This window comes from Calonectris borealis, chromosome 26 (genome assembly GCF_964195595.1).
Source record: "Calonectris borealis chromosome 26, bCalBor7.hap1.2, whole genome shotgun sequence".
Taxonomy (NCBI): domain Eukaryota; kingdom Metazoa; phylum Chordata; class Aves; order Procellariiformes; family Procellariidae; genus Calonectris; species Calonectris borealis.
Genome location: NC_134337.1, coordinates 4,051,616 through 4,076,135, shown reverse-complemented (window position 1 = coordinate 4,076,135; position 24,520 = coordinate 4,051,616). Strand labels below are relative to the sequence as shown.

Genomic DNA, 24,520 nt, shown 5'->3' with positions numbered 1-24,520 from the left:
GGCGGGGACCGGCACGGGCCAAAGGTCTGTTTGCAGGAGGGACACGGGAGCAGCAGGGGCAGTTTTGCAGATACCGGCTTTGCAGCAGCGGGAGGAAGGGTCGCGCCTGCCCGAGGTCCTCCGCGTTTCTGGGGCAGAAAATCCCGGCACCCCGCGGCGTGGTGCTGCCAAAGGGGCTCGGGGGGTTAAAAAATAGAAGCAGGGGTCTCTTCTAGGCATAGTTCTTAGCAATGCTTTTGGTTTCTCCCCCACTGGCCCTGCCAGCCCTGGCAGTGCCCTGGGTACGGGCTGGTCTCCGCTCCATGCCAGGAGAGGAGCAGGATGCGGGCAAACCCCTGGGAAGGGCTGGGGTAGGGCAGACGCTGCTCATTTCAGTTGATTTTAATTCTAAGGGGCATTCTTAGAGGGGGGGACCCTGGTCCTTGTCACCTCCTGTCCGTGCTGACACCCCACCGGCCACCCCCATCCCCGCAGAGGGGCCAGGCGGCAGCTGGGGGGGCCGAGCATCCTTACCCGGGGGGCAGCGGGTGGCAGGGGCACGGCCGGGCTGACCCCGCGGGAGGTTGCGGTGGCTCCCCTTGTCCCTCGCAGCCCCGTGGGTCACTTCCCCAGCCCCCAGCACCCGCCTGCCCCGGGGTGAGGGCTGGGGGGAACAGCACCGGCCGGCATGGCAAGCCGTTGCTGACCGACCTTCCTCCTCCTCCTGCTCCTCCTCACCACTGCTGGAAGGACGATGAGCGAATCCAGCGCCAAATCCAGCCAGCCCCTGGCCTCCAAGGGGGAGAAGGACGTGTCGGAGAAGAGGGGCCGGGGACGGCCCAGGAAGAAGCCGCAGGTATGTGGGGTCCCCCGGGAGGAAGGGCGGGGGGGGCACCCCACGGGGCAGCTCTGCCCACAGCGATGGGGCTATGGAGCAGCGAGAAACCCCCCCGACTCGCACCCCGGCAGCATCCCCCGGGCAGGAGGTGGGGATGCTCGGCAGCGCAGCCCCCGTTACCTCCCTTGGGGCAGCACCTCCCGGGTGCTCACCAGCAGCAAATCCCTCCTGGGGGGCTTCACAGCCCCCCCTCCCAACCCTGCAACACCCCAGAGCTCCTCCACACCCAGGGAAGGGCTCGGGGCCTCCCCTTGCTCCTCCCCAGGCTGCAGCTGAACCTGCCTTTGCGGACAGGCTAATTAAAGCCCCATTAGCAAAAGCTGCTCAGAGGGATAAGATGCTGCCGGAGCCTTTGGAGTGCCAAACACTCCTCCCCCCACCAGACCCCCCCACCGGGGCAGGTGGGGTTTGTGCACATCGTTTTCCCACAGAAAAGGCGATTTGCTGCTTCCCCGATGCTTTGCCAGGCAGCGGCACCGCCAGCGAGCCGGGGTCCGGGGCTGAGAAACCGGTGGGAATTGTCCGGCTAAGCCGAGCGACTAATGCCGGGGTGGGACGGGTCACGTACGTGCCTGGCTGAAGGACACACAGGAGCCTCTGCCTGGTGTCTGACCGCCGATCCCAGTGCAACCAGTCCTCCCAGTACCACGTGCGAGAGCATCCCTGCCCCAGTGGGGTCTGCAGGGGAGAATGGGACTCCCAGCCCGGAGCATCCCGGGGTGCACGGCTGCAGCAGGAGCCGCTCCAGGCACGCATCCCTCCCCGGGGACCCCCTCATCCACAGTGACCCCCCTCTACTCTCCCTCCAGCAGGAGCCCAGCGAGGCCCCGACCCCCAAGAGACCCCGCGGACGGCCGAAGGGCAGTAAAAACAAGGCCACCCCGAAAGGCAGGGTAGGTGGCTGGGGACGGGGGCTGCTCCGGCCGAGCAGCCGTGCGCTGGGACGACGGGTCCATTTTGAGCTCAATTATAGACAATTCAGGACAGATCTATCCCGGGAGAGGGTCTCAGTGCTGGCCCCCAGGGAAGGTGGGGGGCGGGGGGAGCTGGGGACCGCATGTGTCAGCGTGTGGACACCCGCGATAAACCTGTTTGCAAAACATGCGACTCACATCCTGCACCCACCTCGTGAGTCACGGGGCCGGGGCCATCCCAGTGCAGACTGGGGGGGTCTGGCTGCGGCCCCGGGGCCACCTGGGTGCAGCGGCCCAGGAGATGCCACTGGGGTGATGAATTTGGCAGTCGTGGGTGGGAGGAAGGGGAACACCGCCCACCCCCCCGGCAGCATCCTGGGGACGAGGGGATGGCCCCAGCCTGACCAAAATGTTTTTTTTTTTATTTTTTGGGTTTTTTTTTTCTCAGAAAGCTGCAGTCACACCAGGGAGAAAACCTCGAGGCCGACCCAAAAAATCGGTGAGTAGGCTTTTCCCTTCCTCCTCCATCCTGGCTGGGCACTTTGGGGGCACGGCAGCCCCCCCAGCTGTCCCCACAAGTGCGGGGGAGATGCTGCCGGGCTGGAGGAGAGCAGAGCAGTGAGCAAAAAGGGGACATGAGGTGGCACAGGATGGGCTCCGAACCCGGCCATGCCGTGTCCCGGTGCCGGCGCTGGGGGGGACTGAGCCCTCCCGGCTCCCCCACCTCCCCGTGGCCCCAGGAGCGGCGTGCGGGAGGCGGCTGGTCCTGCCTCGGTGACACGCTGGCACACGCCTGCCCCGGCACCCACTGCGTCACCGGTGCGGCATTCCTGCAGCCTGCGTGCGCAGCAACCCCCCTCTGCCCCCCTGCGCTATGGCACCCTCTTACTTTGCGTTTTCCCTCCTCCGTTTCATTTCTCTCCCCTTCTCCCCCCTTGGTTTGCAGCCCCCCGGAGCTGCCGGGCACCCACAAGCATCACCCGGTTGGGAACAAGTTTCATCTCCCTTCCTGGCGTGCACATCCCACTGTCCCCAGCCCACGTCCCTGCACCCACGAGCTGCCACCAGGCTCTGGGACACAAGAGCCACCCACGAGCATCCTCAGGGTGCAGCTGCTCTGCCCCATGCGGGGTTTTGCCCCTTTTCCTACTTAAATTCCTTACGGAGGGCGAGGGGCTGAGACCAGCCAGGGCTGCAAACCAGGGGGTCGCATCCTGGGGTCTCCCGCACCGGTGTGTCACAGCACCAGGGGCTGTTTTGGGGACCCCCGGGGGTGGGGAGCTGGTTCAGCGGGGTGGGACCGAGCCCGTCCCATGCCGGCGGGGCCGTGCCGGGGACATCGTGTCCCGCTTTGGCAGCCACCGGCCGCGATGGCTTTTTTATGAATGAAGCGGGAGGAAGCGGGGGCCGGCGCTGACTCAGGCTCACACTCAGCCCTGACTCACGGCCGCGTGCGGGGCCACGATGCTCACGGCCGCCCGCCCCAGCGTGCGGGGCCGGACACGGACACCCGCTCCTGCCGCCACCGGCACTTCCCCTGCTGGCAACTGGGGACACGGCAGTGGCGCTGGGGACCGCGGTCTCACACTCGCAGGGTGTGCAGCTCCCCCCTCCTCGCCCACCCGGGGGGTTTCTTACCTGGGATTTAACCCGGAGCAAGGGCCAGTCCCCAAATCCAGGAGGGTGCTGGTGCCTCAGTTTCCCTCTTTGCACAAGGGGTGTGATGTGCCCGGTCAGCCCTTCATCCAAGGAGGGAGGGGGGGTGTCTGCAGCCCCTGGCACCCCCCGACCACACTCCCTTGCCTCGCAGCAGCAGGACGAGGAGGAGGTGAACATTTCCCAGGAGTCATCCGAGGAAGAGCAGTGAAACCTCCCGAACCGGCGCTACCTCATCGCCCGACGGTCCCGCGTCCTCGGCGGCCGGGAGAGAGGGACGGGGAGAAACCCACCGCGCCGCCCTGGCTTTTTCCTCCTCCCTCCTCCGCTCCTTCCTCACCCTCAGACAACGGCAGCACTGGAAAATGCCCCAACCCGGGTGTCCCCCGCAGCCCCCCCTGCCCGGGGGGGGCACCCACCCCGGCTCCCCTCCTCTCCCCAGCGCTGGGTGTCGGGGCAGCCCCACTGGCAAAAGGGGTGCCTGGCAGAAAGCCGGGGCTGGGACCCCCCCGCCTTCGCTGCCCCCCCCCCAATGCAGTGATCTCACCCATCCAAAGCAGATGCCCATTGCCCCCCCAGCACCGGGCTCTGCAAGGAAGAGATGGGGGGGTCAGTGAAGGCGAGACCCCCAAATGCATTAGACCTTTGCCCTGGCCTGCTGCTACCCCGGGCAAACCCCCCCAGCCCTGGGCGACCGCTCTGTGTGTGGGAGAGCAGCTCCCGCAGCGATGCCGGAGCTCGGTGCCCGTCCCCGGGGGTCCCCGAGGGGGGCTGGCTCGGGGCAGCCCTTTCCTCATAGGTTCTGGTATATATATATATATATATATATTTTTTTTTTTTTTAGTACTTTTTTTTTTTTCCTTTCATTCACAACTACCTCTGGATATTTAAGTTCCACTCTCTGAACTCACAGATCTGCTGCTGCTGTGCCGGCTGCCGGGGCATCATTGGCTCGGTGTTTCCTTTTTCAGGGTGTCGCTGGGGGCTGTGGGGTGTTTTTTTCCCTCCCCTTTTTTGGGCTTTTCTTTTTTTTTTTAAATTGTTATTTTAAGGTTTAGGCTGCTCTGCTGTTCCAAGGGATAGAGGCTGGCAGGGCGGTGGGGTGGGGGGACTGTGGGATGCTCCCCCCCGCCGTGCCCCCCCTGCACAACGGCTGCAGCGGGACCGGAGGTCGGTGCCGGGCGGCCCCGGTGGGAGAAAATTGGGATTTGGTTGGTTTGTTTTTTCTTTTTTTTTGATCCGCTGTTAACGACCTTTTGGTTTCCTATTTGCAGTTACTTGAATAAAACATTTTATGGACGTTTGACGCCTCTACCCTGGACGCGGGCTGGGGTCCAGCCCCCGGGAGCGGGGTGGGAGCTGGTTTTCTCTGTGCAGAGAGAGCCCGCCGGCACGGAGCAGCCGCTCCGCACGGTACCTTCTCCGCAGGGACGTCCGTGATGGTGCCAGCCATCCTCCGCGGGCACGGGCGGGAGCTGCCGATGGAAACAGAAACAGGCAAAACCCCGCTGCCCTCCCCCCCCAAACTCCCATCCTCGGTGCCTTTTTATTACCAAACCGAGTCAGGACGCTGCCGAGGCTGAAAACCCTCCCTGCCCGACGCGGGAGGCTCTTGGCCGAATGCAAACACGTTTATTTGCTCCCGCACGCGCTGCGCAGCTCCTCTGCGTCCTGCCCTCAAGCCCCGGAGCCCGGCTGCTCCCCTGCCAGGGTGCCAGCCCCGGCCGTCCCGCTGGGTGCACGTTAAGGGGCTGGCGGGGCGGTTCAAGCAAAAAAATGGCAAAAATAGGTGCCGAGGTGGGAGATAACCCGTTAGCGTCAGTGCTCACAAGGTGGGATCGCTCCCAGGCAGCGGCCGCCGGCATCGCCACGCTACCGCGGGCGCGTCCTGCCCTTCCCGGCAGACGGCGAAGGCAGCAGCGCCGGTGCTGACACCGTCCTCCCTTGCCTCCTGCGGGCAGGATTTGGTCCCAGCTCTCCAGGCAGCATCAGGCCTTCCAGTCCCCGCGCGGGGGCCGATGGGGTGAGGGACCCCCCCAGCCGGGCATCACCTGCAACAGAGAGCGTGTCCTCAGCGCGGCGGGTGGCCCCAGCCCAGACCCCCGCCAGTGCCAAGCAGGGGGGGCAAAGCAACCCCCAACGGCGTCAGGGCGGGTGGAGAAGCCCCGGGTTTGCAGGCACAGCCCAACCCTCCCAAAAATCTCTGGATTACACCCAAACCCTTGCCCGGAGCCCCGGTGCTCCCTTGGCACCGTGAGCTCCCACCCAGGCTCAACAGCCCCCGTGGGCTCCCTTAACTTGATGCTGCTTCATGCTAATTTTTCAGGCAAAAAATAGATAAATAGCAATTCCCAGCAGCACCGTGCATGGCCGGTGAGCGACCCACGCGCCGTACCCGGTCCCGAAACCAAACTCCCGTCCCTGAAACGCAGCGGGTCACCCACCCGGGTGTCCTCCGCCTCCACCAGCAGCTCCTGCTCGGATTCCTGCAGCTCCTCGGCCGGGTCGTAGCTGTACATGGGCAGCAGCCGATGGCGCAGGCGGTCAAACCTGGCAGGGGGACGGTGGCTGAGCGGTGACCGGTCCCACTCCCCCCCCACACCAAACCCAGCCCCACGCTCACCTCCGCTTCTTCTGGACGTACATCACCTGCAAGGAAAGCAGGGGAAGGCATGAGTAGGGCTCGGGATGGTTGTTTCGGCCACCCCCGGCCCTCTCCACCCACTCACCGCGGCCAGGATGGCGCCGAGGAGGGTGACGAGGAGGAAGGGTCCCAGGACGTAGCCCACCAGCGAGTCACCCGCCGTGCCCGGGGCCGTGGGGGCCGTGGTGTTGTTCATGACCCAGAGCCAGCTCCTCTCCGCATGGGGATGCGGGTGTCCGGCCCCGCCGGACGGGACGTCTGTGAACCCACAATCACCCCGGTAATAACCCAGCACCCCGGTAATAACCCTCCGCCCCGGTAATAGCCCCCCGCCCCGGGAACAACGCCTGGGGCCGGGCAGGAACCGCGGGGGACCCGTACCTGCATCCCGGCCAGGAGGATGCTCCCCGGGAGGCGGGCACCCCCGGGACGCGGCAGAGGGGTGCCCAGCGCCCGGGGAGCCCCACTCGGGGTCGGGGGCGGCCGGCGTGGGGGGTGCCCCCGCACCCTCCTCCCGCAGAGCCGGGGGCGGGGGGGCTCCGCTTCCACGGAGGACCCCGGAGGACCGGGGCGGGTGAGGACGGGCCGGGGCGGGGGGCGAGCGCCGGCGGCACCCTCGCCCCAGGCTCTGCCCCCCCACCCCAGCCCCACGCGGGACACTCGGCCCGCGCGGCGCCGCAGCCCCCCCGCCCCCTGCAGCCCCCCCTCCCTAATTCCGGCTGCGCACGGGCCCCCCCCCGCTGCATCCCCTCCTCCCCCCCCCCCCCGTGCCCCCCTGCACCCCCGCTGCACCCCACGGCCCACCCGCGCCCCCCCTCCGCGCATCCCCGCGCGCGGCCCCGCCCCGCCCCACCTGCGCGCGCCGCGCGCCGCCCGCACCCGGAACCCGCGCGGCGCGTGATGGCGGGGCGGGGCCGAGGGGCGGGGCAATGGGCGGGGCTTGGGATGGGGCGGGGCAGTGGCGGCGAGTGACCGGCAGGGGGCAGCAGAGACCGGGCGGGGGGGCGGGGGGAGGAGAAACGAGGGAAAAGGGGAAAGAAAAGCAGGAAAACGGGAAAAATGAAAAACGGGAAGAGAAGAAGGGGAAAAAAGGGGGAAAAAAGAGAAAAAGGAGGGAAGGAACACGGGGGAGCACAGGGAGGGGCGGAGGGGCCAGGAGACGGGGGCCGGACAGATGGAGGGGGGACGGGGGGTGCAGGGGGGAGCGCGGGGGAGCGGGGGGGTGCAGGGGGGTGCAGGGGGGTTGTAAGGGGTGCAGGGGGGGTGCAGAGGGGTGTAGGGGGGAGCAGGGGGGTGCAGGGGGGAGCAGGGGGGGTGTAAGGGGGTGCAGGGGGGAGCAGGGGGGGTGTGGGGGGAGCAAGGGGGTGCAGGGGGGAGCAGGGGGGGTGTAAGGGGGTGCAGGGGGGAGCAGGGGAGGTGTAGGGGGGAGCAAGGGGGTGCAGGGGGGAGCAGGGGGGGTGTAAGGGGGTGCAGGGGGGAGCAGGGGGGGTGTAGGGGGGAGCAAGGGGGTCCAGGGGGGAGCAGGGGGGGTGTAAGGGGGTGCAGGGGGGAGCAGGGGGGGTGTAGGGGGGAGCAAGGGGGTGCGGGGGGTGCGGGGGGGTGCAGGGGGGAGCACCCCTGGGGGCACGGGGGGTGAAAAGGCAGAGAGAGAGATGGAGGGCTGGGTGGATGGATGGACAGACGGATGGATGGTGGATGGACGGATGGACGGGCAGATGCATGGGTGCACACCAGGGTGGGTAGGTGCATCCCTGCACCTAGTTGGGTGGATGGACGGGTGGGCGGATGGACAGAGGGACGGAGGTGTAACCATGGGGTGAGACGACAGACCTGTGGGGGCCAGGGGAGGCCAGGGTCCCAGTGGGTGCAGGCACGCAGGCTGGCCGGGCAGGGTCACCCGTGGCGGGGGCCACCGTGGGTCCCATCCCTGGCCGGGGGCTCATGCTGCGGCTGATCCCCCCGGGGCCGGACACGCAGGGACCCCGGGCAGGGGCTGTCACAGCGCCGGCAGTGCCACCCACGGCAGAGCCCCGGGGCGGTGGCAGCGTCCCAGCCCTGATCCCCGGCCGCGGGGCTAATCCGCTTTGCCCGCACGGGGACCAGATGGCCCCGCTAAGTGGGTCAGGCGGGAGCAGGGGACACTGGGGAGCAAGGAGCCCCATTTTGCTTCCCAATAGCTAAAAAAAAAAATAATCAAGTGAAACGAGGTGGAACAGAGGAGCCTGGAGATGGCGGTGCTGGGGGGACACGGCCCCTGGTGCCCAGGCTTGTGGTGGGACGGGGCTCGGTGCCACCACGATAGCAGAGATGCCCTTGGCCGGGCATGATGTGGATGCTGGAGTCCCTCGCGGAGGGTGGGAAGCGGTCGGGGTGGCTTGTCCCCACGCTGGGGGGATCCCCCAGCCCAGAAAAGGGCACCAGCTGTCCTGAGAGCACCTGACGGTTCCCAATGTCCCACTGTCCCCAGTGGTCCCACTGGCCCTGGCAGCCGTACTGTCCACAGCGCCCTCGCTGTCCCCAGTGGTCGCACTGGTCCCACTGTGCGTGTCGACCCTCCCTGCCCAACGCAGCCTTCCCAAACCAGCCACAGCCGCAGACCCCCCCGGCACCCCCCGTTCCCCAAACCCATCCCCGCGCGGAGCCGGAGGAGCATCACCTCCATCCCAGCGCCCATCTCGCCGCGGGAGCCGGGGCTTTGGGAGCACCGGAGAGGCAGATCCTGGGGGTCAGCGCCAGCGAGAGGGGTCTGGGGGAGCCTCGCACCCTGAGCGGGGCATCACCCCTGCGTGAGCAGCGGCAGGAGGTCTCCTTGCAGCCCATCCTCCTCCCCTCCTTCATGCTCAAAGGGGCCAGGATCTGGCCAACACCGCTGCAATGGGGGAAAGGCGCAGCAGGGCTGGACCCCCCAGCCCCCCCTCAGCCCCCCGCTGCCGGGGCAGGAGCCGGCCGAAGCACATCAACACCCCATGGGCCTCCCACGCCGCCGCTGCCCATCCCCTCCCAACCCGGCGCTGCCGTGTCGTGGCTAAAAATAAATCCAGCAATTTCTAGGAAAGTTCCTTGGAGAGAGCGAGCGAGCGGGAGCGCGCGGCCAGCCCAGCCCGGCTGCAGGAGCATGCGGGGTCCTGGGGGAAGCAGCGTGACTTTGCGGGGGGTCACTGAGCCCCCCTGCATGGCCAGTGGCAGCCCTGGACACCTGCAGTATCCCCAAATCCCGGGTGAATATTTTTTCCCCATCCACCACTGCCCAGAGCATCCGGAAGGAGAAAACGGGAAGTCGAGGCCGGGGCAGCGCAGGGGCTGCTCATCCCTGGGGAAATCGCCCCGATACCCCCAGGGTGGGGAAGGATGCCGGGGGCTGAGGGCAGCATCGCCACCAGTCCTGAGGACATAGCAGGGTGGGAGGGGGGTCAGCCAGGGGGGCTAATTTTTGTCAGGCGACGAGAGCTAGAATAGCGACATGGGGTATTTCTGCCCTAAAACCAGCTGTGAGAGACATCAGCCCCCTCCTCTCCGCTGCTCGGCCCCCAGCAGATAATTGGGGACAGCTTTGCTGAGCCGCTAAGCTCCCGTTTAAGCAGCTAAGCGCGAGTGGCTGGATTTCCAGCCAGCGCATCCCTCCGGCTGCTCACCCGGCCAGAAATACAGAGCGGGGGGGAAGCGCTGCCGCCCACCCCCCTGGGACACAGCCCGCTCCGGCTCTGCCTCACCCACGAAGGCGTTAACTCCGCCGTCAGCAGGGATTAATTTTGCCCTCAGCTCCAAGCCGCAGCCGTGAACATGAAGGTGGTGCGCAGGAGCCGGCCCGTTTTCCCTCGTTGCGATAACGCGGTGCAGGAGGAGCCCGGCTGCATTCGGATCCCAAAGGGAATTTGCAAAGGGGGGAGGTAAGAGGTGGATCTCCAAAGGACCCATTCGCTTTGCAGATAAACACGAGAGCTCCCGTGGCTGCACTTACAGCCTCGCTGCTGTGATGGGGCCGCGCACTACTGGATCCTGCCCAGCATTTTGCTTCACATCCCAAAAGGAGGAGGAATTCCCACTCCGGCTGCGCCAGGGCCAGACCAGAGCCCCGGGAGTCGGGAAGAGCTGGTTCCCTCTTAGAATATAGAATCATTAAGGTTGGAAAAAACCTCTAAGATCATCAAGTCCAACCATCAACCCAACCCCACCATGCCCACTACACCATGTCCCTAAGCGCCTCATCTACACCTCTTTTAAATACTTCCAGGGATGGGGACTCCAGCCTGTTCCAAGGCCTGACCACTCTTTCAGTAAAGAAATTTTTCCTAATGTCCCATCTAAACCTCCCCTGGCGCAAGGGAGCCCCAGCCCCAAGGCAAATCTGCTGCACTGGGCCATCAGCAGAGCCCGGCCCCCAAGCTGGGGAGAAACAGGGGCGTTCGGGGTAAGGGACGGCTCCGAGGGGCCACGTCAGGCACCCGTGGGGACGGGAGCTGCCCCCGGCACGGCCGGCTCCCCCCGCAGCCGGGCGCAGCGCGGGGCAGAGGGATGCAGCAGCTCCCGCTGGAGCGCGCGGAGGCCGAGGAAGGTGCTGAGTGGTCCCATCCCGCCAGCGGCGAGGACAGCGGGACCCGCCGCGGTGCAAAGAGCCCCCGCACGCGCCCTGGCACCGATCCTGAACCCCCTCTGAGCCTCTCCCGCTGCTCGCCCTCCACCCGGCAGGCAGGGAAGACCTCAAACTCCAAAGGGTTTGGGGCACCCCGAGCCTGGCCGTGGGTTTTGGGAAAGCGGCCAGACTTCAGCAGATCATTTACGCGTGCGCACACACGCGTGGAGCACGAACACAGCAGATTTTTGTAAGAACGGGGTCCGAAGCAGCTCGCGTTGTTTTTCCTTGACCTACGCGGGTGCTGGTGCTCTCGGTGCAGGTGGCACCCAGCCTCTCCCACGGCAAGGGGCCGTTTCCACCTGAAGGGCTCTGGTGAGGACTTTGTGAAATAGCTGTGAGCAGCTTCGGAGTCAGGATCACTTCTGCTCCACGAGGCTGTGGGTCAGGACCAGAAACATCTGAATAAGACTACGCCATGCCTTAAAATTCACCCCGGTCTTATTGCAGGGTGCCCTCAGACGAGCCCGTCTCAGCATCAGGCTGTTGGCGACATCCCTCCGAATTTTCTTCTCCAGACAGTGAACGTACCAGGCCGCTGCAGGAAGGGCTTTCTCCTCCGCCGACCCGGTATGGCCCAGTCCCCAAGTTCCCGTACCCAACGCTAACAGCGCGGGGAAGAAGAGACCACGCAGCAAGCAGAGCCGTGTGTGAAATACTGGCGTGTTTATTGGTTGGCACTAGATTACAGCCTACACTCTTTGTCAAACTTGTATCCACGAATTTTTTTTTTTTTATATTTTATTTTTTTAATCTTTTAAAGACAGTGATGACCTCCCCCTCGCGCACAACTCAAACAGAGGAATCGCCTTGAGAAAAGACCCAGGCTGCCGAACATCAGCGCAGCTTCACAGCGTCTCAACGTCTGGCTCAAACCGCACCCAGACTCAATGCAGAAGAGGGACAGGGCTTTGTAACGGTACCAGGGCTGAGCGGGGAGTGGACAGCGAGCCCTCCGGTCTGTCTGGGAACACTATGGATGAAAAGATCCAAATTCTGTAGGTATACACTACGCCTGCCAGCCAAGACTAAGCAGGAGCAAGAGAGCACCTGCGTTATTCATAGGCTCGAACTAAGATCTGAGCCTCAAAGAAAACAAAATGTGTTTTCTACTGAATGCATTTGACTTTGAACAAATGTGTCCTAAGTAAGAACAAGTCCAAGTCAGTAAGAAAAATTATCAGCTGAAATGCTAGATTTCCAAAGTGCCCTTGCAGTTGTAAAGTGTTTTTGCAAACCATTTCAACTTAATGTATCATTAAAAAAAACACACGTTAACTTTACCAGAAGATTAGAAACACAAAGCACTGGAGTGAGGAACAGAAGTCTGCAGCCAGAAAAATAAAGCAAAAGAGATTATGGGAATTACAAGTCCAAAACCATCTAGAATTCACAGAGAACTGAGTAGTTAACTTATGATTCATTGAAAATCACTGAAAATCTCAGGCTTCTTTTAATTCTAATAAATTAGCAAGTTTGTTCTCTACACCAGTTCTTCCTCCTCCAAACTCACCGACGTTTCCGTGTGAAAGCCGGGCAGCAGCAGCGCAAGAGCCTCCACTGAGACATCCCAACCGACACCACCACGTCACCCACCAGCGCGAAACCCGGGGAGATCCCTCACCGCGCTCTGCTGCCGCCGCCGTCCACCCGAGCCCGGACACCTGAGTGACTCAGAAAAGTATCTGCAAGGTTTAAAAACCATTTCCCATAGGGGCTGATCACGCTGGCGCTGCCAAGTAGGAGAGGCCGGTGGGCACCTGGATCGGTATCAAAGTCTTATCCTTGGTCGCAAAGGCGAATGCGAACGTACCAGCTCAGACACGAAGAGGAGAGACAGTCAAAGCCCCGCAGCTTTGATCTTGGAGGTATCTCGGTTCGATAAGGAATGGAAAAGCCTAAGGCAGATATGCTCATGCCCACCGACATCCAGCTCGTGCTGCTGGCAGGGTGATGCGCCCCGGTTATTTATCCCAGCGCCAGGCACAGGCTCTGATGGCTTCTGGGATCCTGCTCTGCCAGCTCGGGGGTGCTGCCAGGGAGTCTCAGGTACAGAGAATTCATGAAAAGACGGAGCAGAAAATGCAAAGTGAGCGTTCCAGATCTTCTGATTTAATAAATAAAAAATAGGACATACAGGAAGTTCAGCAAACACTCTTGGACCTCCCAAGATTAATCTGAGGCAATTCTAGAGCCAATTTCTCAAGCATAACTTCAAAATTCTCACTTTCCCACAAAAAAAAAAAAAAGAAAAAAACCCCTATCAACTAGCACCAAAAAGAGATTTTATAAATCTCCTAAATACATCTTCAATCCAGTTAAGTGTTCTTTTTCACCCATCTACACCTCTTTTAACTATGTACAGACCTCATGACACTATACCCAGTAAAACACTACACGTATCTACACACCACCTTCCACCACCGAAGCCGAGAGCCCTCTCTAACCGTATTAAATTCATTCTAACACTGAGAAAAGTGAAGAACATATATATATATATATATGTGTATGTTATAGTCTCCAACACTGAGACACGATGAGAGAGCACACCAGAAGCAAGGTCACCTGCATCCCCAGGCTGAGATGTAGCCACTAGATGATGCTATCTTATTAAGGAGGAAGAACAGAGCCAGGAGGGAAAACCGAGTCATTTAAGAGCAGGACCAGAGCAGTCGATGAATTATACACCACCGTTGAGTAGCTTTGTAAGATAAGAGCTCTTCACGCCAACAAGCGTCTGCAACAACTTCATTTCTTGGTGCAAGTTTGGCTAAAGAGACCGACAGATTTTGATCCTCTCCCGAGAACTGGCACCAGCTGTAGCTTCTACTCCGGGAAAGTTAAATATTCAAACCTATCTTTTACAAAACTCCCAGATCACCCACGTTTCCTTTCACTGGGTGCTTTGCACAGGTACAAACATTGCATCCGGCTGTCTGAAAAGCACAAACATATCCATTTGGGATAAAACAGCGTTTTCTTACTGAAAATCTAAAGTTGTTATAGCAAGAAAATCTAAAGTTGTTATAATTGGGAGAGGCAAACATTCGATCCGTGCAGCTTCAAATATTTTGTTCTTCTGGAGCAACCAGCGTGTTGCAAAATGGTGAACACATTTTCTGCATGGAAAAGCTGAGGCAGAGGCCCAAAGTCCAGGCTAGATCTGGGAAGGGAACTGAGGATTCCTGACATTCCCTACCCACATTTTTAGCCACTGAATACTTTGTGCCTGCACAAGGGAAAAAGCAACACTAGCAGATTCCGATCCCTTTTAATTTTTCAGTTTATAGAGTTTGCTTTAAGGCACATTCAAGATCATGCTGAACTAAACTGCCTTCTTGCTCAACAGAAATCTGGGAAGGGCACACAATGTCCATCTGCGGAATAAAAAAGCTGATGTGAATGCTTAAACCGCAGCTCCCTTCCAGCCCCCAAACCAGAGCTCTTACCTTCCTCCACAGCAGCGAGACTGAAGGCCATCATCGGAGGAGATGCAGAGGTTGTTCGGGTGCAGCCCTCCACAGCCACCCGCGGTGGAGGGGCTCTGACCACCACCCCCCAGGGCAAGGCTCTGCTCCTTCCCCACCTGCACCACTCAGCGCTTTTATTTCGCAGCAGTCGTTAGAGAACGCACCTGCCTGGCTAAGCTGGAACCAAATCAACCTAAGAAGGGACCAGGTCCGCAGAATGGAAGAAAAAGGAAACAAATCCCAAAGGATGTATTTAAAAAGGATGCAGAGAGACAGCACATGCATTCACCCGTCCGTGCCACCTTCCTACGGCAAAGCAAGGCAAGAGACGTTAGCTGGGGGGAGCCCTGGCTGGGCTCCCTTTACCTGTAAATCTGATAGTTTCTTATAGAGTAACGCACACAGAAGAACTCAGTTAAATCACAGCAGGTTTACTATCAAGAACCAACGGCCACTCCTAAGTATTTCTTGCATCTTACCGTGCTGAACATGAGCAAGGGATGGGGGGGAGAAATAGCAAGACTTCAACAAGCCAGATATACTCTCCCCATCAAATCCACACAGCAGCTTAAAAAAAACTCATTATGAAGTGCCGCTCCGTTAAAGGCCGTACTTTTATCCCCTTCTATTTGGTTTTAATTACAGTTACTGGCTAATGGAGTTTATCAGTAACACCAGTCTACAACTTCAGCTCTGTTTAATAGCATTAAACACAAACAAGTGAGCTGACCATCAGCAACTTCTGAATTATCTTTTTCAGGTGATACAACTGCCCCACACTTACTGACCAGCCTCCTTCCGACACCCTCTCTTTGGTAGATTCATCTCAAGACATTTCCGCTGTAAAACCACTCAGAGGCTACATGCCTTCTTCTGAGAGTTCAAAATCATGAGCAAGGAATATTTACCCCAGCCAGTGCCCATGGCAGAGCAGCCGGTGAGGAAGACTGCCATCACGTCCTGCACCCTCTCAGCTGTCACTGCCTCAATCCTAAAGAGTTTTTACTGTTCAAAGTCCAATGCATTTTCCATTTGAAAAAATATCTCATTTTCAGTTTGCGAAGTGGCCATTAACTCAAAGGAATGTTTTGCCAAATGATCGACCTGGAGAGACAAATGCCAAACCTAGAGAGGCAAATGCCAAACACTCCTACTTCTAAAAAGTCACTGCAGTTCTGAGCAAGGGTTTGCTGAGCTCTGCCAGAGCAGCTCTGGCTAACCTAAGAGAGCGCAAACCAGCTCGGCCAGTGCTGGTAAGAAGTAGAAACACTGTGCAAAAATAAAGGAGGTACAAGCCTCCCCTGGCTTTGTAACAATACCGAGTTTCTCTATCGCCAATAAACTATTGTCTAGAATTAAACAATTCATTTTTGTGAAGAAACCAAAAGACAGCTTTGTGAAGCGACCAAAAGTACTTTAACAGCACTGAATGCCAGATTTCAGGGAGAATGGAAAAAAAACCCTTTTTTCACTCTTCTCTAGACATCTCCCAGGAAAAGGCGTCAGCTCCCGGGCCCCGCAGCGTCACACCACAGCCTCTCACAGCCAGGCAGGAGCACCAGCACGCACGGCCGCGTGGCACGCACAGTACTGCGGGAAAGCTTCACCTAATAGAAAACGATACGCGTTACTTAACTGAAAAAAAATTCTTTCTTTTCAAACGTGCCTTTGAAAAGCCTCAGCGTGAGCAAAGTCAAATTTGAAACCCAAAACCCATCTTACAGTAACCACTTCAAGACAAAGGTGCTGTACGTTTTCTACCGCACACGATTTCTAAGCTGACGTTAACCAATGCATAGAAATCCCTGTTCCACCATACCAAAACCTTACTTGAGAGAGACTTCCTAGAGCTCGATACATACGATTTCAGCTCCGCTAAGTTTAATTACACTTGGCACCCTTCTGCAGAGGGACGTCCACCTGCCTCTTCAGTTTTACGCATCAGTTAAGATCATCAAAAAGGTACGGGACCTGACAAATCCTGCTGGAAGAATCAAGCAGCAGTTGCTGGAGACATTGGTACCCCGGGGGCATCTTCCTTTTTCTCCTGCTCCCATGCTGGACTCAACAAATGCCAGTATACTCGCTACGCAGCACCCGCTTAAACCTCCAGCTAACATTTTCCTGCCACAGCAGTAACGCAAGCTGGGCTGTCAAACGCTTCCAGTGACAGAGATCTAGATTTTGTAAGTATTTTGAGGTTTAAAAGATAATCGCACCAAGCGGTGGTGTCTAAGCGCTGAATGCGCTTCCCTTCTCCCATCAAGGTCTCAAATACATTTAAAAACCCAGACAGCAGGATGCAACTCCAATATACGAGGATTTCTAATTTTGACAATGCCAGAGAAAGTGAATCAATGTTGAAGAGTGGGAACTGCTCAGAGCCCCTCCCTGCGCTGAGCAGCGGGCCTCCCTCTTCCTCTTACTTCATCGCTCATCTTGCAACCCTGAGGTGACACTTGGGTGCATAGAGAAATCCAGTACTCGAGTGTTCCAAGGGCCAATAATTTTCCCCCTCTTCCTCAGCGCAGGCAGACTCGCTTCTTGATGTATCAAGAGTGAGGTGTCCTTGTATATACCATGAATACATGTATGAAAAGCAGCAAGGGAAAAAATAATCTTATTAGTGAAAATTACTCTACCCCTAAGTAGTTGCAGAGGACACTGGAAGTTTTTCATGGGACCCCGGGGTTCAGAGGTGTGCCAAAAGATAATTAACGTAGCCTCTCTGAGTTGGGTCTGTGCGTCATCAACACGCCTGGTATTTAGCCCAAACCGGATTTCAGAGAACCAAGACAAGCATCTGAAACCTGCAACTTGAGGGTGACTTGACAAGTTTGCTGCAAACTTGCAGGATGGCTAAATGAAGCATTGGTATTCCTCTGTTTTACCTACGAATACACCAGTGCCAAGCAAGATCAAAGCTATGTCGAAAGCCGAACTAAGAACGTTATTCTTCAACAAGAAGCTGAAACACATTGTAATGCTCGATTTAAGGGGCCAGGCTAGACACTACATCATTTGAGGTAAGAATCCCACTATCTCCAACACTAGCTCAATATAGCACCAGTTTTAGCAACGCTGGAAGTCTGGGTCTAATCCTAAAACAGGGTTTTTTAGCAGTTGGTCATGACAGCAGCCCTAAGCAGTTCAACCAAGCAGGCACTAGTCTGTACTGCGAAACCCAGCGGGCGCGCCGTCCTTAGAACAACTCTTTTGTCACTAATAAAGGTAGTTTGATTGTCGGTCCCAAACCAATTTAACATCATTTTGGATAAAATCGCTTAAACTGCCAGGGCACGCAGCTATACCAGTTACTAGAGAAGAACCTCAGATGCTGAGGAAGACGGGAATTGGTGTGGTGCAGGAAGAGATTCAGGTGGCACAGGGCTAAGGCCTGTTTTGAAATCCGCATCTGTTGAATAAAGGCTATTTCTACCCCAGGAGCTATTTCCAGTTAAGGCGGCATAATATCAGCCACTCGATGTTACTGCGTTAACAGCGTCAATTCATGCCACATTAAAACACTTTCTTGGCACAATTTATTTTTCTGACCCAAACAAATAAGCCATTAGCAAGTCATTAACAATATTCTACCCTAAATTGTCAGTTTAACAGCCCTGTAAAAACATTTTTAGTTTAAAAACAAAAGTGTGCATGCCGTTGATATTAAAACTGCAGTTACTCTTTCAGGAGTACCAGCTGTTTTGTTGCAAAGCATTTTCAACATACTAATCTGTACAGTAAAGACAAAAACTCAATTGAAGGCAGTAGATGGCTGTATTAGGTGCCACTCATGGCTTGGTAACAGCGGACTGTCCGAATTTCTTGTACGCTTCCAGATACAATATTCAAGCCCTTTTGAGAGTTTGGTTCAGGCCGATCAGTACAGAGTAAGAAAGTATTGTACATTCGTCTCTAAGTTGAAGTGAACTGAACTGGTGTAATTTAGGCTCAATTCCAGATGCTCGGTTTCAAGCTACTTCTTGAATAATGCCTCTCAGCTTTTTCTTATGCGTGGTTTTTCATGTTAGCGATCACTGGCACTGCTTTTGGCCTTGCTACTCCACACTGATGAAAGCAAGGAGAACAAGTAAAGGAACAGAATAGGATCTTAAAATGAACAGCTTCTTGCCAAACCAGCAAGGATACCATTCCCCCTTGTCCCAGGCTCCATGGATATTTCTATCAGATTTTCATATTGTAAGCGCTTCTCGGGAAGAGAGAAAACTCTAGAACAGTGAGTATTTATTAGAATATTTTTTGTTAAATAAAGAGGAGGAAAAAAAAAAGAAAAAAAAAAGAAAAAAAAAAAGAGTACTGCAGATTTAATTTCACATCTTGGCTATGCTCTGACAAAGGAGAAGTTACTGAATTCAGCAACTACTTCTTGTCCCAAGCCAGGGATTAATTAATGCCCCTCCCAAAACTTGTACCTGTCCCAACCCACCCCCCAGCCCCAACCCTTCCCATTTTATTTCCCAACTAGACAACACTGTTGGCAAATCAAGACAGCATGAAACTTACATCAATAAAACAACAAAAAAAAGAAATGTGAAGTGTGCCAAGGCATCAGGGGAACTATCCTATTAAACGTGTACTCCTCCAACTAGCAATTCTGCTCGGGAGTCAGCTGTACCTTTCACGGAGGGAGAGTTTAAACATTTTGAGCATGCTCCATGGTGCGATTGTAAGTGCTGCAGAACCACAGGACAAGAGATTGAACACCTGAATTTTTCCCCCAGGACTTCTTTTCAGGGACACACATGGTTATTCAACCGAGGGTTCGTGCAGTAACACTCAGCAAGTACAATCCGATGCTTTAGCACAAATTACAAGTATCCAGTTCAGCACGGTATAAGGCATGTGGACAAGAAGAGACATCAGCAGAACGCAGCAGGATCAGCAGAACAGCATTGGTGATTGACGCTCCAGTTTGTCAGACTTTGACCCCACTCTGAATCCCTGATTCCTACCACAGACAATGAAATTCAGTTTCTATCATAGCATTTCTGAGGCTATTTATTTTTGGCCAAGTGTTAAAAGACCAACTCCTTTTTGTTTCGTTTTGATGTAAATGCAGAAACATTGGCGGAAGCTGTAGAAGCAACGGAGCAGCAAGGATGTCTGTAGGTGATCAAAACTCTGCCCTCAACTTCAAGTGTCACTGCACTAAATCGGGAGATACTGAAAGGGGAGTAAACTGGCCCAGCCACGAGCACTGTCACAGAATGTGTATTTTTTTAAAAAACAGAACAAAAGGCAAACAGATTAATTATGAACCCTTCTTTTCAGAAGCAGACCAGGATTAAAAAAATTCCCGCAAAATTAAAATGTTAGATTCTCCACCTAAAAAAAGTTTATACATATGCGCTGAAAGTGACCACCACACAGGTCTGAACAGCACCTTACAGTACAGACTAAGACTTAAAGAGCTGATCTCACATTTGAAGTCTTTTAATTAAAAAAAAAAAAAAAAAAGTGGCTATGGCTGGGATGACACAAACGGGACACCTCAGAACACAAGGCAGAGGCGAAACTGGCAGCCTCGCTCGCCAGGCCATGGAAGCGGTGTAACGGGAAAGGGGCACTTCATGCACAAAATGTATTTTACAAAATACATATCCAAAAAAGCAAAAAAAGCCAACAAAAAAAAAAAATCCCACCTTGCACTAAATTGCAGCACTCTTAACACTTGCTCTGCCACAGGCTGCTGCCCATGCCTTGTTTGATAGAGGAGGCATGTGAAAAAGGGGAGGGGGGAGGGGAATCCATGTTTCAGTCTATTTTTCAAAATTTCTCTCATAGGGAGGTCTTCAGTCATCTGATGTCAGACATGGAGCTCTCAGAGTACGTCGTGGTCATGACAGGAGTGCCGTTGTTTGCCAAACAACCTTGCCTCAAGGTTTCAAAATAGGAGGCCTGCACTGGTTTATGATACTGCAGAACTTTTATGGCATCTTCTATCTTAAACCATTCCCTTTTCCTTCCTGTGGGCAGAAAGAAAAATCAGAAGATGCAACAAAACGATGTTATCCTTTCTATGCTTAAACTTTGCTGTTGATTAGCGTTCAATCATTATCACATGCACTAATACTGCAAGAATAATTTCACCGTGTAGCAAAGCATCAGTTCAAAAGACATTGGGAAATTTTCTCTCGGTATTCCCTGATCTCAAGGGCCACCTACTCCAAATACCACATCAAAGGCTCTTCTGCCCCATGACAAGTATCTGTTTAGGGCTGTACACCCACTAACCAATCAAACTGGTCTTGCATTTCCCAGTTTAAAAAAAACCCCACATTTATTTTGCTATTTCTGCAATTTCTATTCCAGTCAGATACCCATTTGAAGACAATCCATGAAGACAGACAGCAATCACCACCCGATTTCCATCACTGAAGGTGAACCTCAGTTTTAGTGGACAGCACTCATTTCTTACTCTTTCCATAAAACCACTTCCGTACACAGCCTGAGGAAAGTCAAGTTTACAGTCGGACTTGATGATCTTAAAGATTTTTTCCAACCTAAACAATTCTGTAAGTTATAGGTGCTACAGTGCTATTGACAAACCTCGCGTGGAACAACAGGTTCATTTTCATTTGGGAATCCAATTTAAACACCAAGATTTCAAAAGAGAACGGGTAATGATTAATCCACACTGCCCACATATATTTTCTTCTTGTCTTAGAAAGGACAGTTCTTCATGCTCTTTGCACAGTATCTTGAAGTGCAAGAATTAAATACAAAATTGCTGTAGAGGCGGCTGTACAGCTGAATTAACTTCTCTTGGGCCACAGAAGTTACAAAAGCATCAATTTGACCACAATTTTTTTTCCCAAGCAACCAAAGGACACACCGTTGCAACTTTTCTCGATCACTCTCACAAGGATTCCAGGTCCCAGAGGGATGCTAAGCTGGCGTGTTTCGTCCGCATCAAACCAGTTAATGCTAGCAAACACAAAGAGCTTACCAATATTGACAGAGTCCTCCCAGTCTTCCAACACTTCTGTGACAATAAGTACGTAAACATAAGTCCTGTGTTTCCTGTCCCGATTCTAGAAGGCAAAAGGAACAGAGTAACGACAAAGCTACCGAAGGAGAAAAGGCAGGTGGGCACATGGCGACTACAAGTCGCATGCTGCCTCGCTATGATGCTGCGGTACCTTATGTGCCGTCTCCCTCACATTATAGCTCGTTCTTAGCTATTAAAAATTGTTGCGTTTTAAATGAGAGGTCTGAAAGTATTAATAGTGACTGCAGCCAAAAAGCCTAGTTCCTAATTTGTAAGGCAGTATTTGGTGGATGGATATGCTTATAAATCAGTTCCTCAGCTGGGAGGAAAAAAAAACAACAACACAGGAAAGATTTTTATCTAGTTCACACAATTCCGAAATAGTGAAAAAACAACTGTAAAAAGAGCTGTGCCTGGTACCTGTTGACTATGCATCCCGCTAGTACTCATCAGGTGTCACCACACTGCTAATGGGAGCGCACACGCTCCACCGCGCCGCAGAGGCCAGTTTGGCACCGGGTGATGGCAGGTGCTAAAGAACAAAGGAGAGCCACTGCTCCCCGGCTGGGGGGTGGCATTTTTTGGCAGCAAGAAAGGTATGAAGGCACTGAATATTCCCTGTTACACTAGCTTACCACTCCTGATTTCAACCGAAGTGGAAATTGCAGATGATCAATATCACTGAAAGGATCAGCATGCATTTTTACTTAAATGGGGAGTTTTAAGTTTTCCTTCAAACAAGTTATCTAGTTTACTTCACAACAAGCTAGGAAGTAATTTTTACTCCAAGACAATTTTTTGCATCAAAATTTCACAGCCTCGATGTCTGAAACTTACCTCAAAAATTCCCACTAATCTTCCTAACGTCCCTTTCACTCCAGCCTATGAAAAGTTCAAAGAGAAAACAACATGCTTTAACAACAGGTCAGTACATATTTCTTTATTTGTTGTGCAGGAACAGTTCCTTTAGAACAGGAAGCAAATGCTGTAAAATTCTGTTAATCTGAAAACAACATGGTCACAAGAAAAATGACAAATGTATCACGAGCTCTAACCATGTATGCATTCCCAGGAATTTTTTCTTCTTTTTCTATATTCAAACCATTTTCAATTCAATCTGGAGAAAAAAAAATTATTTGGTGAGTTACTAATTGCATACCAATATACCCTGAATGACCAGAACCTCCTCTAAAAGTTATTATAGCGTAAGCATGGATAAAATTTGCTTTGGGTTTAGCAGTTTTACCTCTTTAAAATTACAGTTCAAGAAAATAACTTTAAAGTATGTATAAGACATCCCCTTACACCGTCAAAGCAACATGACAGCTACCAGGTATTTCAGGGGTGTCCTGCATACATTTAAAGCAAGCTAATATAAACATAAAATACTTTCAATGTTGTAATGTGGCCTCCGCAGCAGGAACAGGACTATTTTTGATATAACACAAAATGCAGATGCGCATTGAAAGAAGTCTTCTGAATCAAGCACAGACACAAATCAAGAGAAGATCTAAGCAACAGTTTTGTCTTCTGTTTGAATACTACACTTTATCTCATTTGCTGTCACTTTTTATACATTCACTCACCGCTGTGGCTCAGTCACTTTCTCAAAGTGCTGTTTCTCACCTCTGCTCTCTGGGGCTTGCATCACGCACGAATGCAAAATGCCACCCTGCTCTCCTGGCCCCCCCCCCCTTTTTTTTTCCCCCAATAATTTACATTCCCTTCCTTTTACAACTGTAAATGGTTGTTCCAACTGTAAATGGTTGGAACTCAAGTGCTACAGACAAGATGCTCCATGTCTTAATTGGTCTGAAACAACACACACGATCTGGCATACAACCCAGCCACGTTTGGAAGGTAAATTCGGCTGCCGTCTCTGGCAGCTGGAACACATCCTGAACAGTTCAGGAAAATAGTGCCTCTGCTCTTGCAGACAAGATATATAGATCTGATTATGTCAGGGGTTGTTTGTTTGTTTGTTTGTTTAAAAAAGATGTTTGGGTGAGGGCACCTGAATATTTAATAAGACAAATTCTCTGTCCTGAGCAGCTGAGATGCACCATTTCCCGCTTGTTCAGCTACTAACCAGTTGTTGTACAGTCATGCTTTTAGAAAGGAAGAACTTTAATGAATTAAAAGATTTTACTGGTTAAGTTCCCAGCCTACTAAATGAACACACACAGATACCAAACAATACAGCCAGAGCACACCTCACTGTGGCTTCTAACAATAGCTGATGGTAGAACTGCCCCAGGAGAACAGGATTTGTAGCTCCCCCAACTACAAGCATTCACAGAAATCTATAATTCTTTCTGCAACATGCTCCCTGACCTCTACTTCTAGGAAGGAGCTTTTCAACTGAATCTTTTATGTTGTTTTTGGATGCAAAATTTATTGTCTCATCAGTATTTCTGACATTGTGCTCAGCCCATAGGTGGACCACTGACTATTCACCACAAGGCTATTTCTGGAGTCAGACAGCAATTCCGTGAAGGTCAATGTACACGTGTATGTGCACACCAGCGTGGCGAGGACAGATAACTGGTTTTGACCTTTGCGGATGAGTGATTTTACCTCATCTGCAAAACTGTTGCTGCTAACGTGGACTAATCTCTCTCAGAAGTGAACTGGAAGGCAAATACTTCAAATGAATTTCATTCAAAGAACTCCTTCAGCAGCCTCGAACAGTGGGCTTTTTTTTTTTTTTAAGATAAGCAACCATATCAATCAGCCAGCAATAACACAGAGAAGAACAAAAGGCTTCCACCTTCACAACATACATACATACGTAAATATATTAAAAGGTGAAGTCTAATCAAATGTTTCAGGTAAATAACTGTCTTAAGCCAATCTTCTTCACTTGCTCCTGGAGAAGGCTATTGAATTTCTGCTCTCCTTACTTACCTGCAGAGGCACTGAATCAAAAGCCAGGGATGATGTTGTGATGGTTTAGCGAACTCGCAAGTCTGACTAGAAACAAATTTATCTCCAGGCAACTAGCCAGCCTGGAAACTAAGCACGACACAACCAGCCTCCCAAGCAGTTTATCCCCAGCTCTAAAACTGTGCTTGAAGTAATACAGGCAGGTGAGGAGCCCTTCCTTCTGTTCTGGTTAAACAGAGAGGCGACGGAAATAACACTCTGCCTGCAAGCTAAGATCATCCTTCTCCATCCTGCCTAGTCTTATTCACCCAAAAAGGCACAAAAAGTGATGCCAAGACAAACACGCGCTGTAGGAAAATCATGTTGAATTATCATTAGACAACTCAAAAAAGTGCTAAGGTTTTCTTCATGTATGAATTTACCACATG

At 53.9% G+C, this 24,520-nt stretch overlaps 3 protein-coding genes across 8 annotated transcripts in view; 1 reads left to right on the top strand and 2 right to left on the bottom strand.

Annotated features, from left to right (window-relative positions):
- Positions 1-733: 733 nt before the first annotated feature.
- HMGA1 (high mobility group AT-hook 1) lies at positions 734-3,802 on the top strand. Its single transcript, XM_075174186.1, has 4 exons — positions 734-835; positions 1,690-1,770; positions 2,240-2,290; positions 3,602-3,802. The coding sequence occupies exons 1-4, from the start codon at positions 734-736 to the stop codon at positions 3,656-3,658; spliced, it is 291 nt and encodes a 96-aa protein (XP_075030287.1). The 3' UTR covers positions 3,659-3,802.
- A 1,261-nt stretch (positions 3,803-5,063) lies between these two features.
- On the bottom strand, positions 5,064-7,187 carry SMIM29 (small integral membrane protein 29). 2 transcript variants are annotated; one of them, XM_075174184.1, is made up of 5 exons: positions 6,945-7,187; positions 6,177-6,349; positions 6,071-6,096; positions 5,843-5,997; positions 5,064-5,498 (listed from the first exon to the last, which is right to left on the bottom strand). In XM_075174184.1, exons 2-5 carry the CDS (start codon positions 6,285-6,287, stop codon positions 5,320-5,322), a joined length of 471 nt encoding a protein of 156 aa, XP_075030285.1. In that variant the 5' UTR covers positions 6,288-6,349; positions 6,945-7,187; the 3' UTR covers positions 5,064-5,319. The 2 variants fall into 2 exon arrangements, with proteins under 2 accessions (XP_075030285.1, XP_075030286.1); XM_075174185.1 differs by having other exon boundaries at positions 5,892-5,997; positions 6,945-7,182.
- A 4,181-nt stretch (positions 7,188-11,368) lies between these two features.
- Positions 11,369-24,520, bottom strand: part of NUDT3 (nudix hydrolase 3) — a 31,814-nt gene continuing 18,662 nt past the window's right edge. For 2 of the 5 annotated variants that reach the window (XM_075174082.1, XM_075174080.1), the window contains 3 exons: positions 22,044-22,088; positions 21,165-21,249; positions 17,717-20,181 (listed from right to left, as the gene is read on the bottom strand). In XM_075174082.1, coding sequence (XP_075030183.1) covers positions 20,012-20,181; positions 21,165-21,249; positions 22,044-22,088 — 300 coding nt within the window. In that variant the 3' untranslated portion in view covers positions 17,717-20,011. Of the gene's footprint in view, positions 11,695-17,716; positions 20,182-20,535; positions 20,664-21,163; positions 21,250-22,043; positions 22,089-24,520 lie in introns of those variants that run through there. The other 3 variants (XR_012677308.1, XR_012677309.1, XM_075174081.1) reach the window with 3 other exon arrangements.

Excerpts from the sequence above, each read along its gene's own strand:
- SMIM29 (XM_075174184.1), bottom strand. The coding sequence starts at position 6,287 with ATGAACAACACCACGGCCCCCACGGCCCCGGGCACGGCGGGTGACTCG. Across the intron at positions 6,097-6,176 it reads TCGGCGCCATCCTGGCCGCG|GTGATGTACGTCCAGAAGAA; the intron begins GTGAGTGGGTGG and ends CTTTCCTTGCAG. Across the intron at positions 5,998-6,070 it reads TACGTCCAGAAGAAGCGGAG|GTTTGACCGCCTGCGCCATC; the intron begins GTGAGCGTGGGG and ends TCCCCCTGCCAG.
- HMGA1 (XM_075174186.1), top strand. The coding sequence starts at position 734 with ATGAGCGAATCCAGCGCCAAATCCAGCCAGCCCCTGGCCTCCAAGGGG. Across the intron at positions 1,771-2,239 it reads AGGCCACCCCGAAAGGCAGG|AAAGCTGCAGTCACACCAGG; the intron begins GTAGGTGGCTGG and ends TTTTTTTCTCAG. Across the intron at positions 2,291-3,601 it reads GAGGCCGACCCAAAAAATCG|CAGCAGGACGAGGAGGAGGT; the intron begins GTGAGTAGGCTT and ends CTTGCCTCGCAG.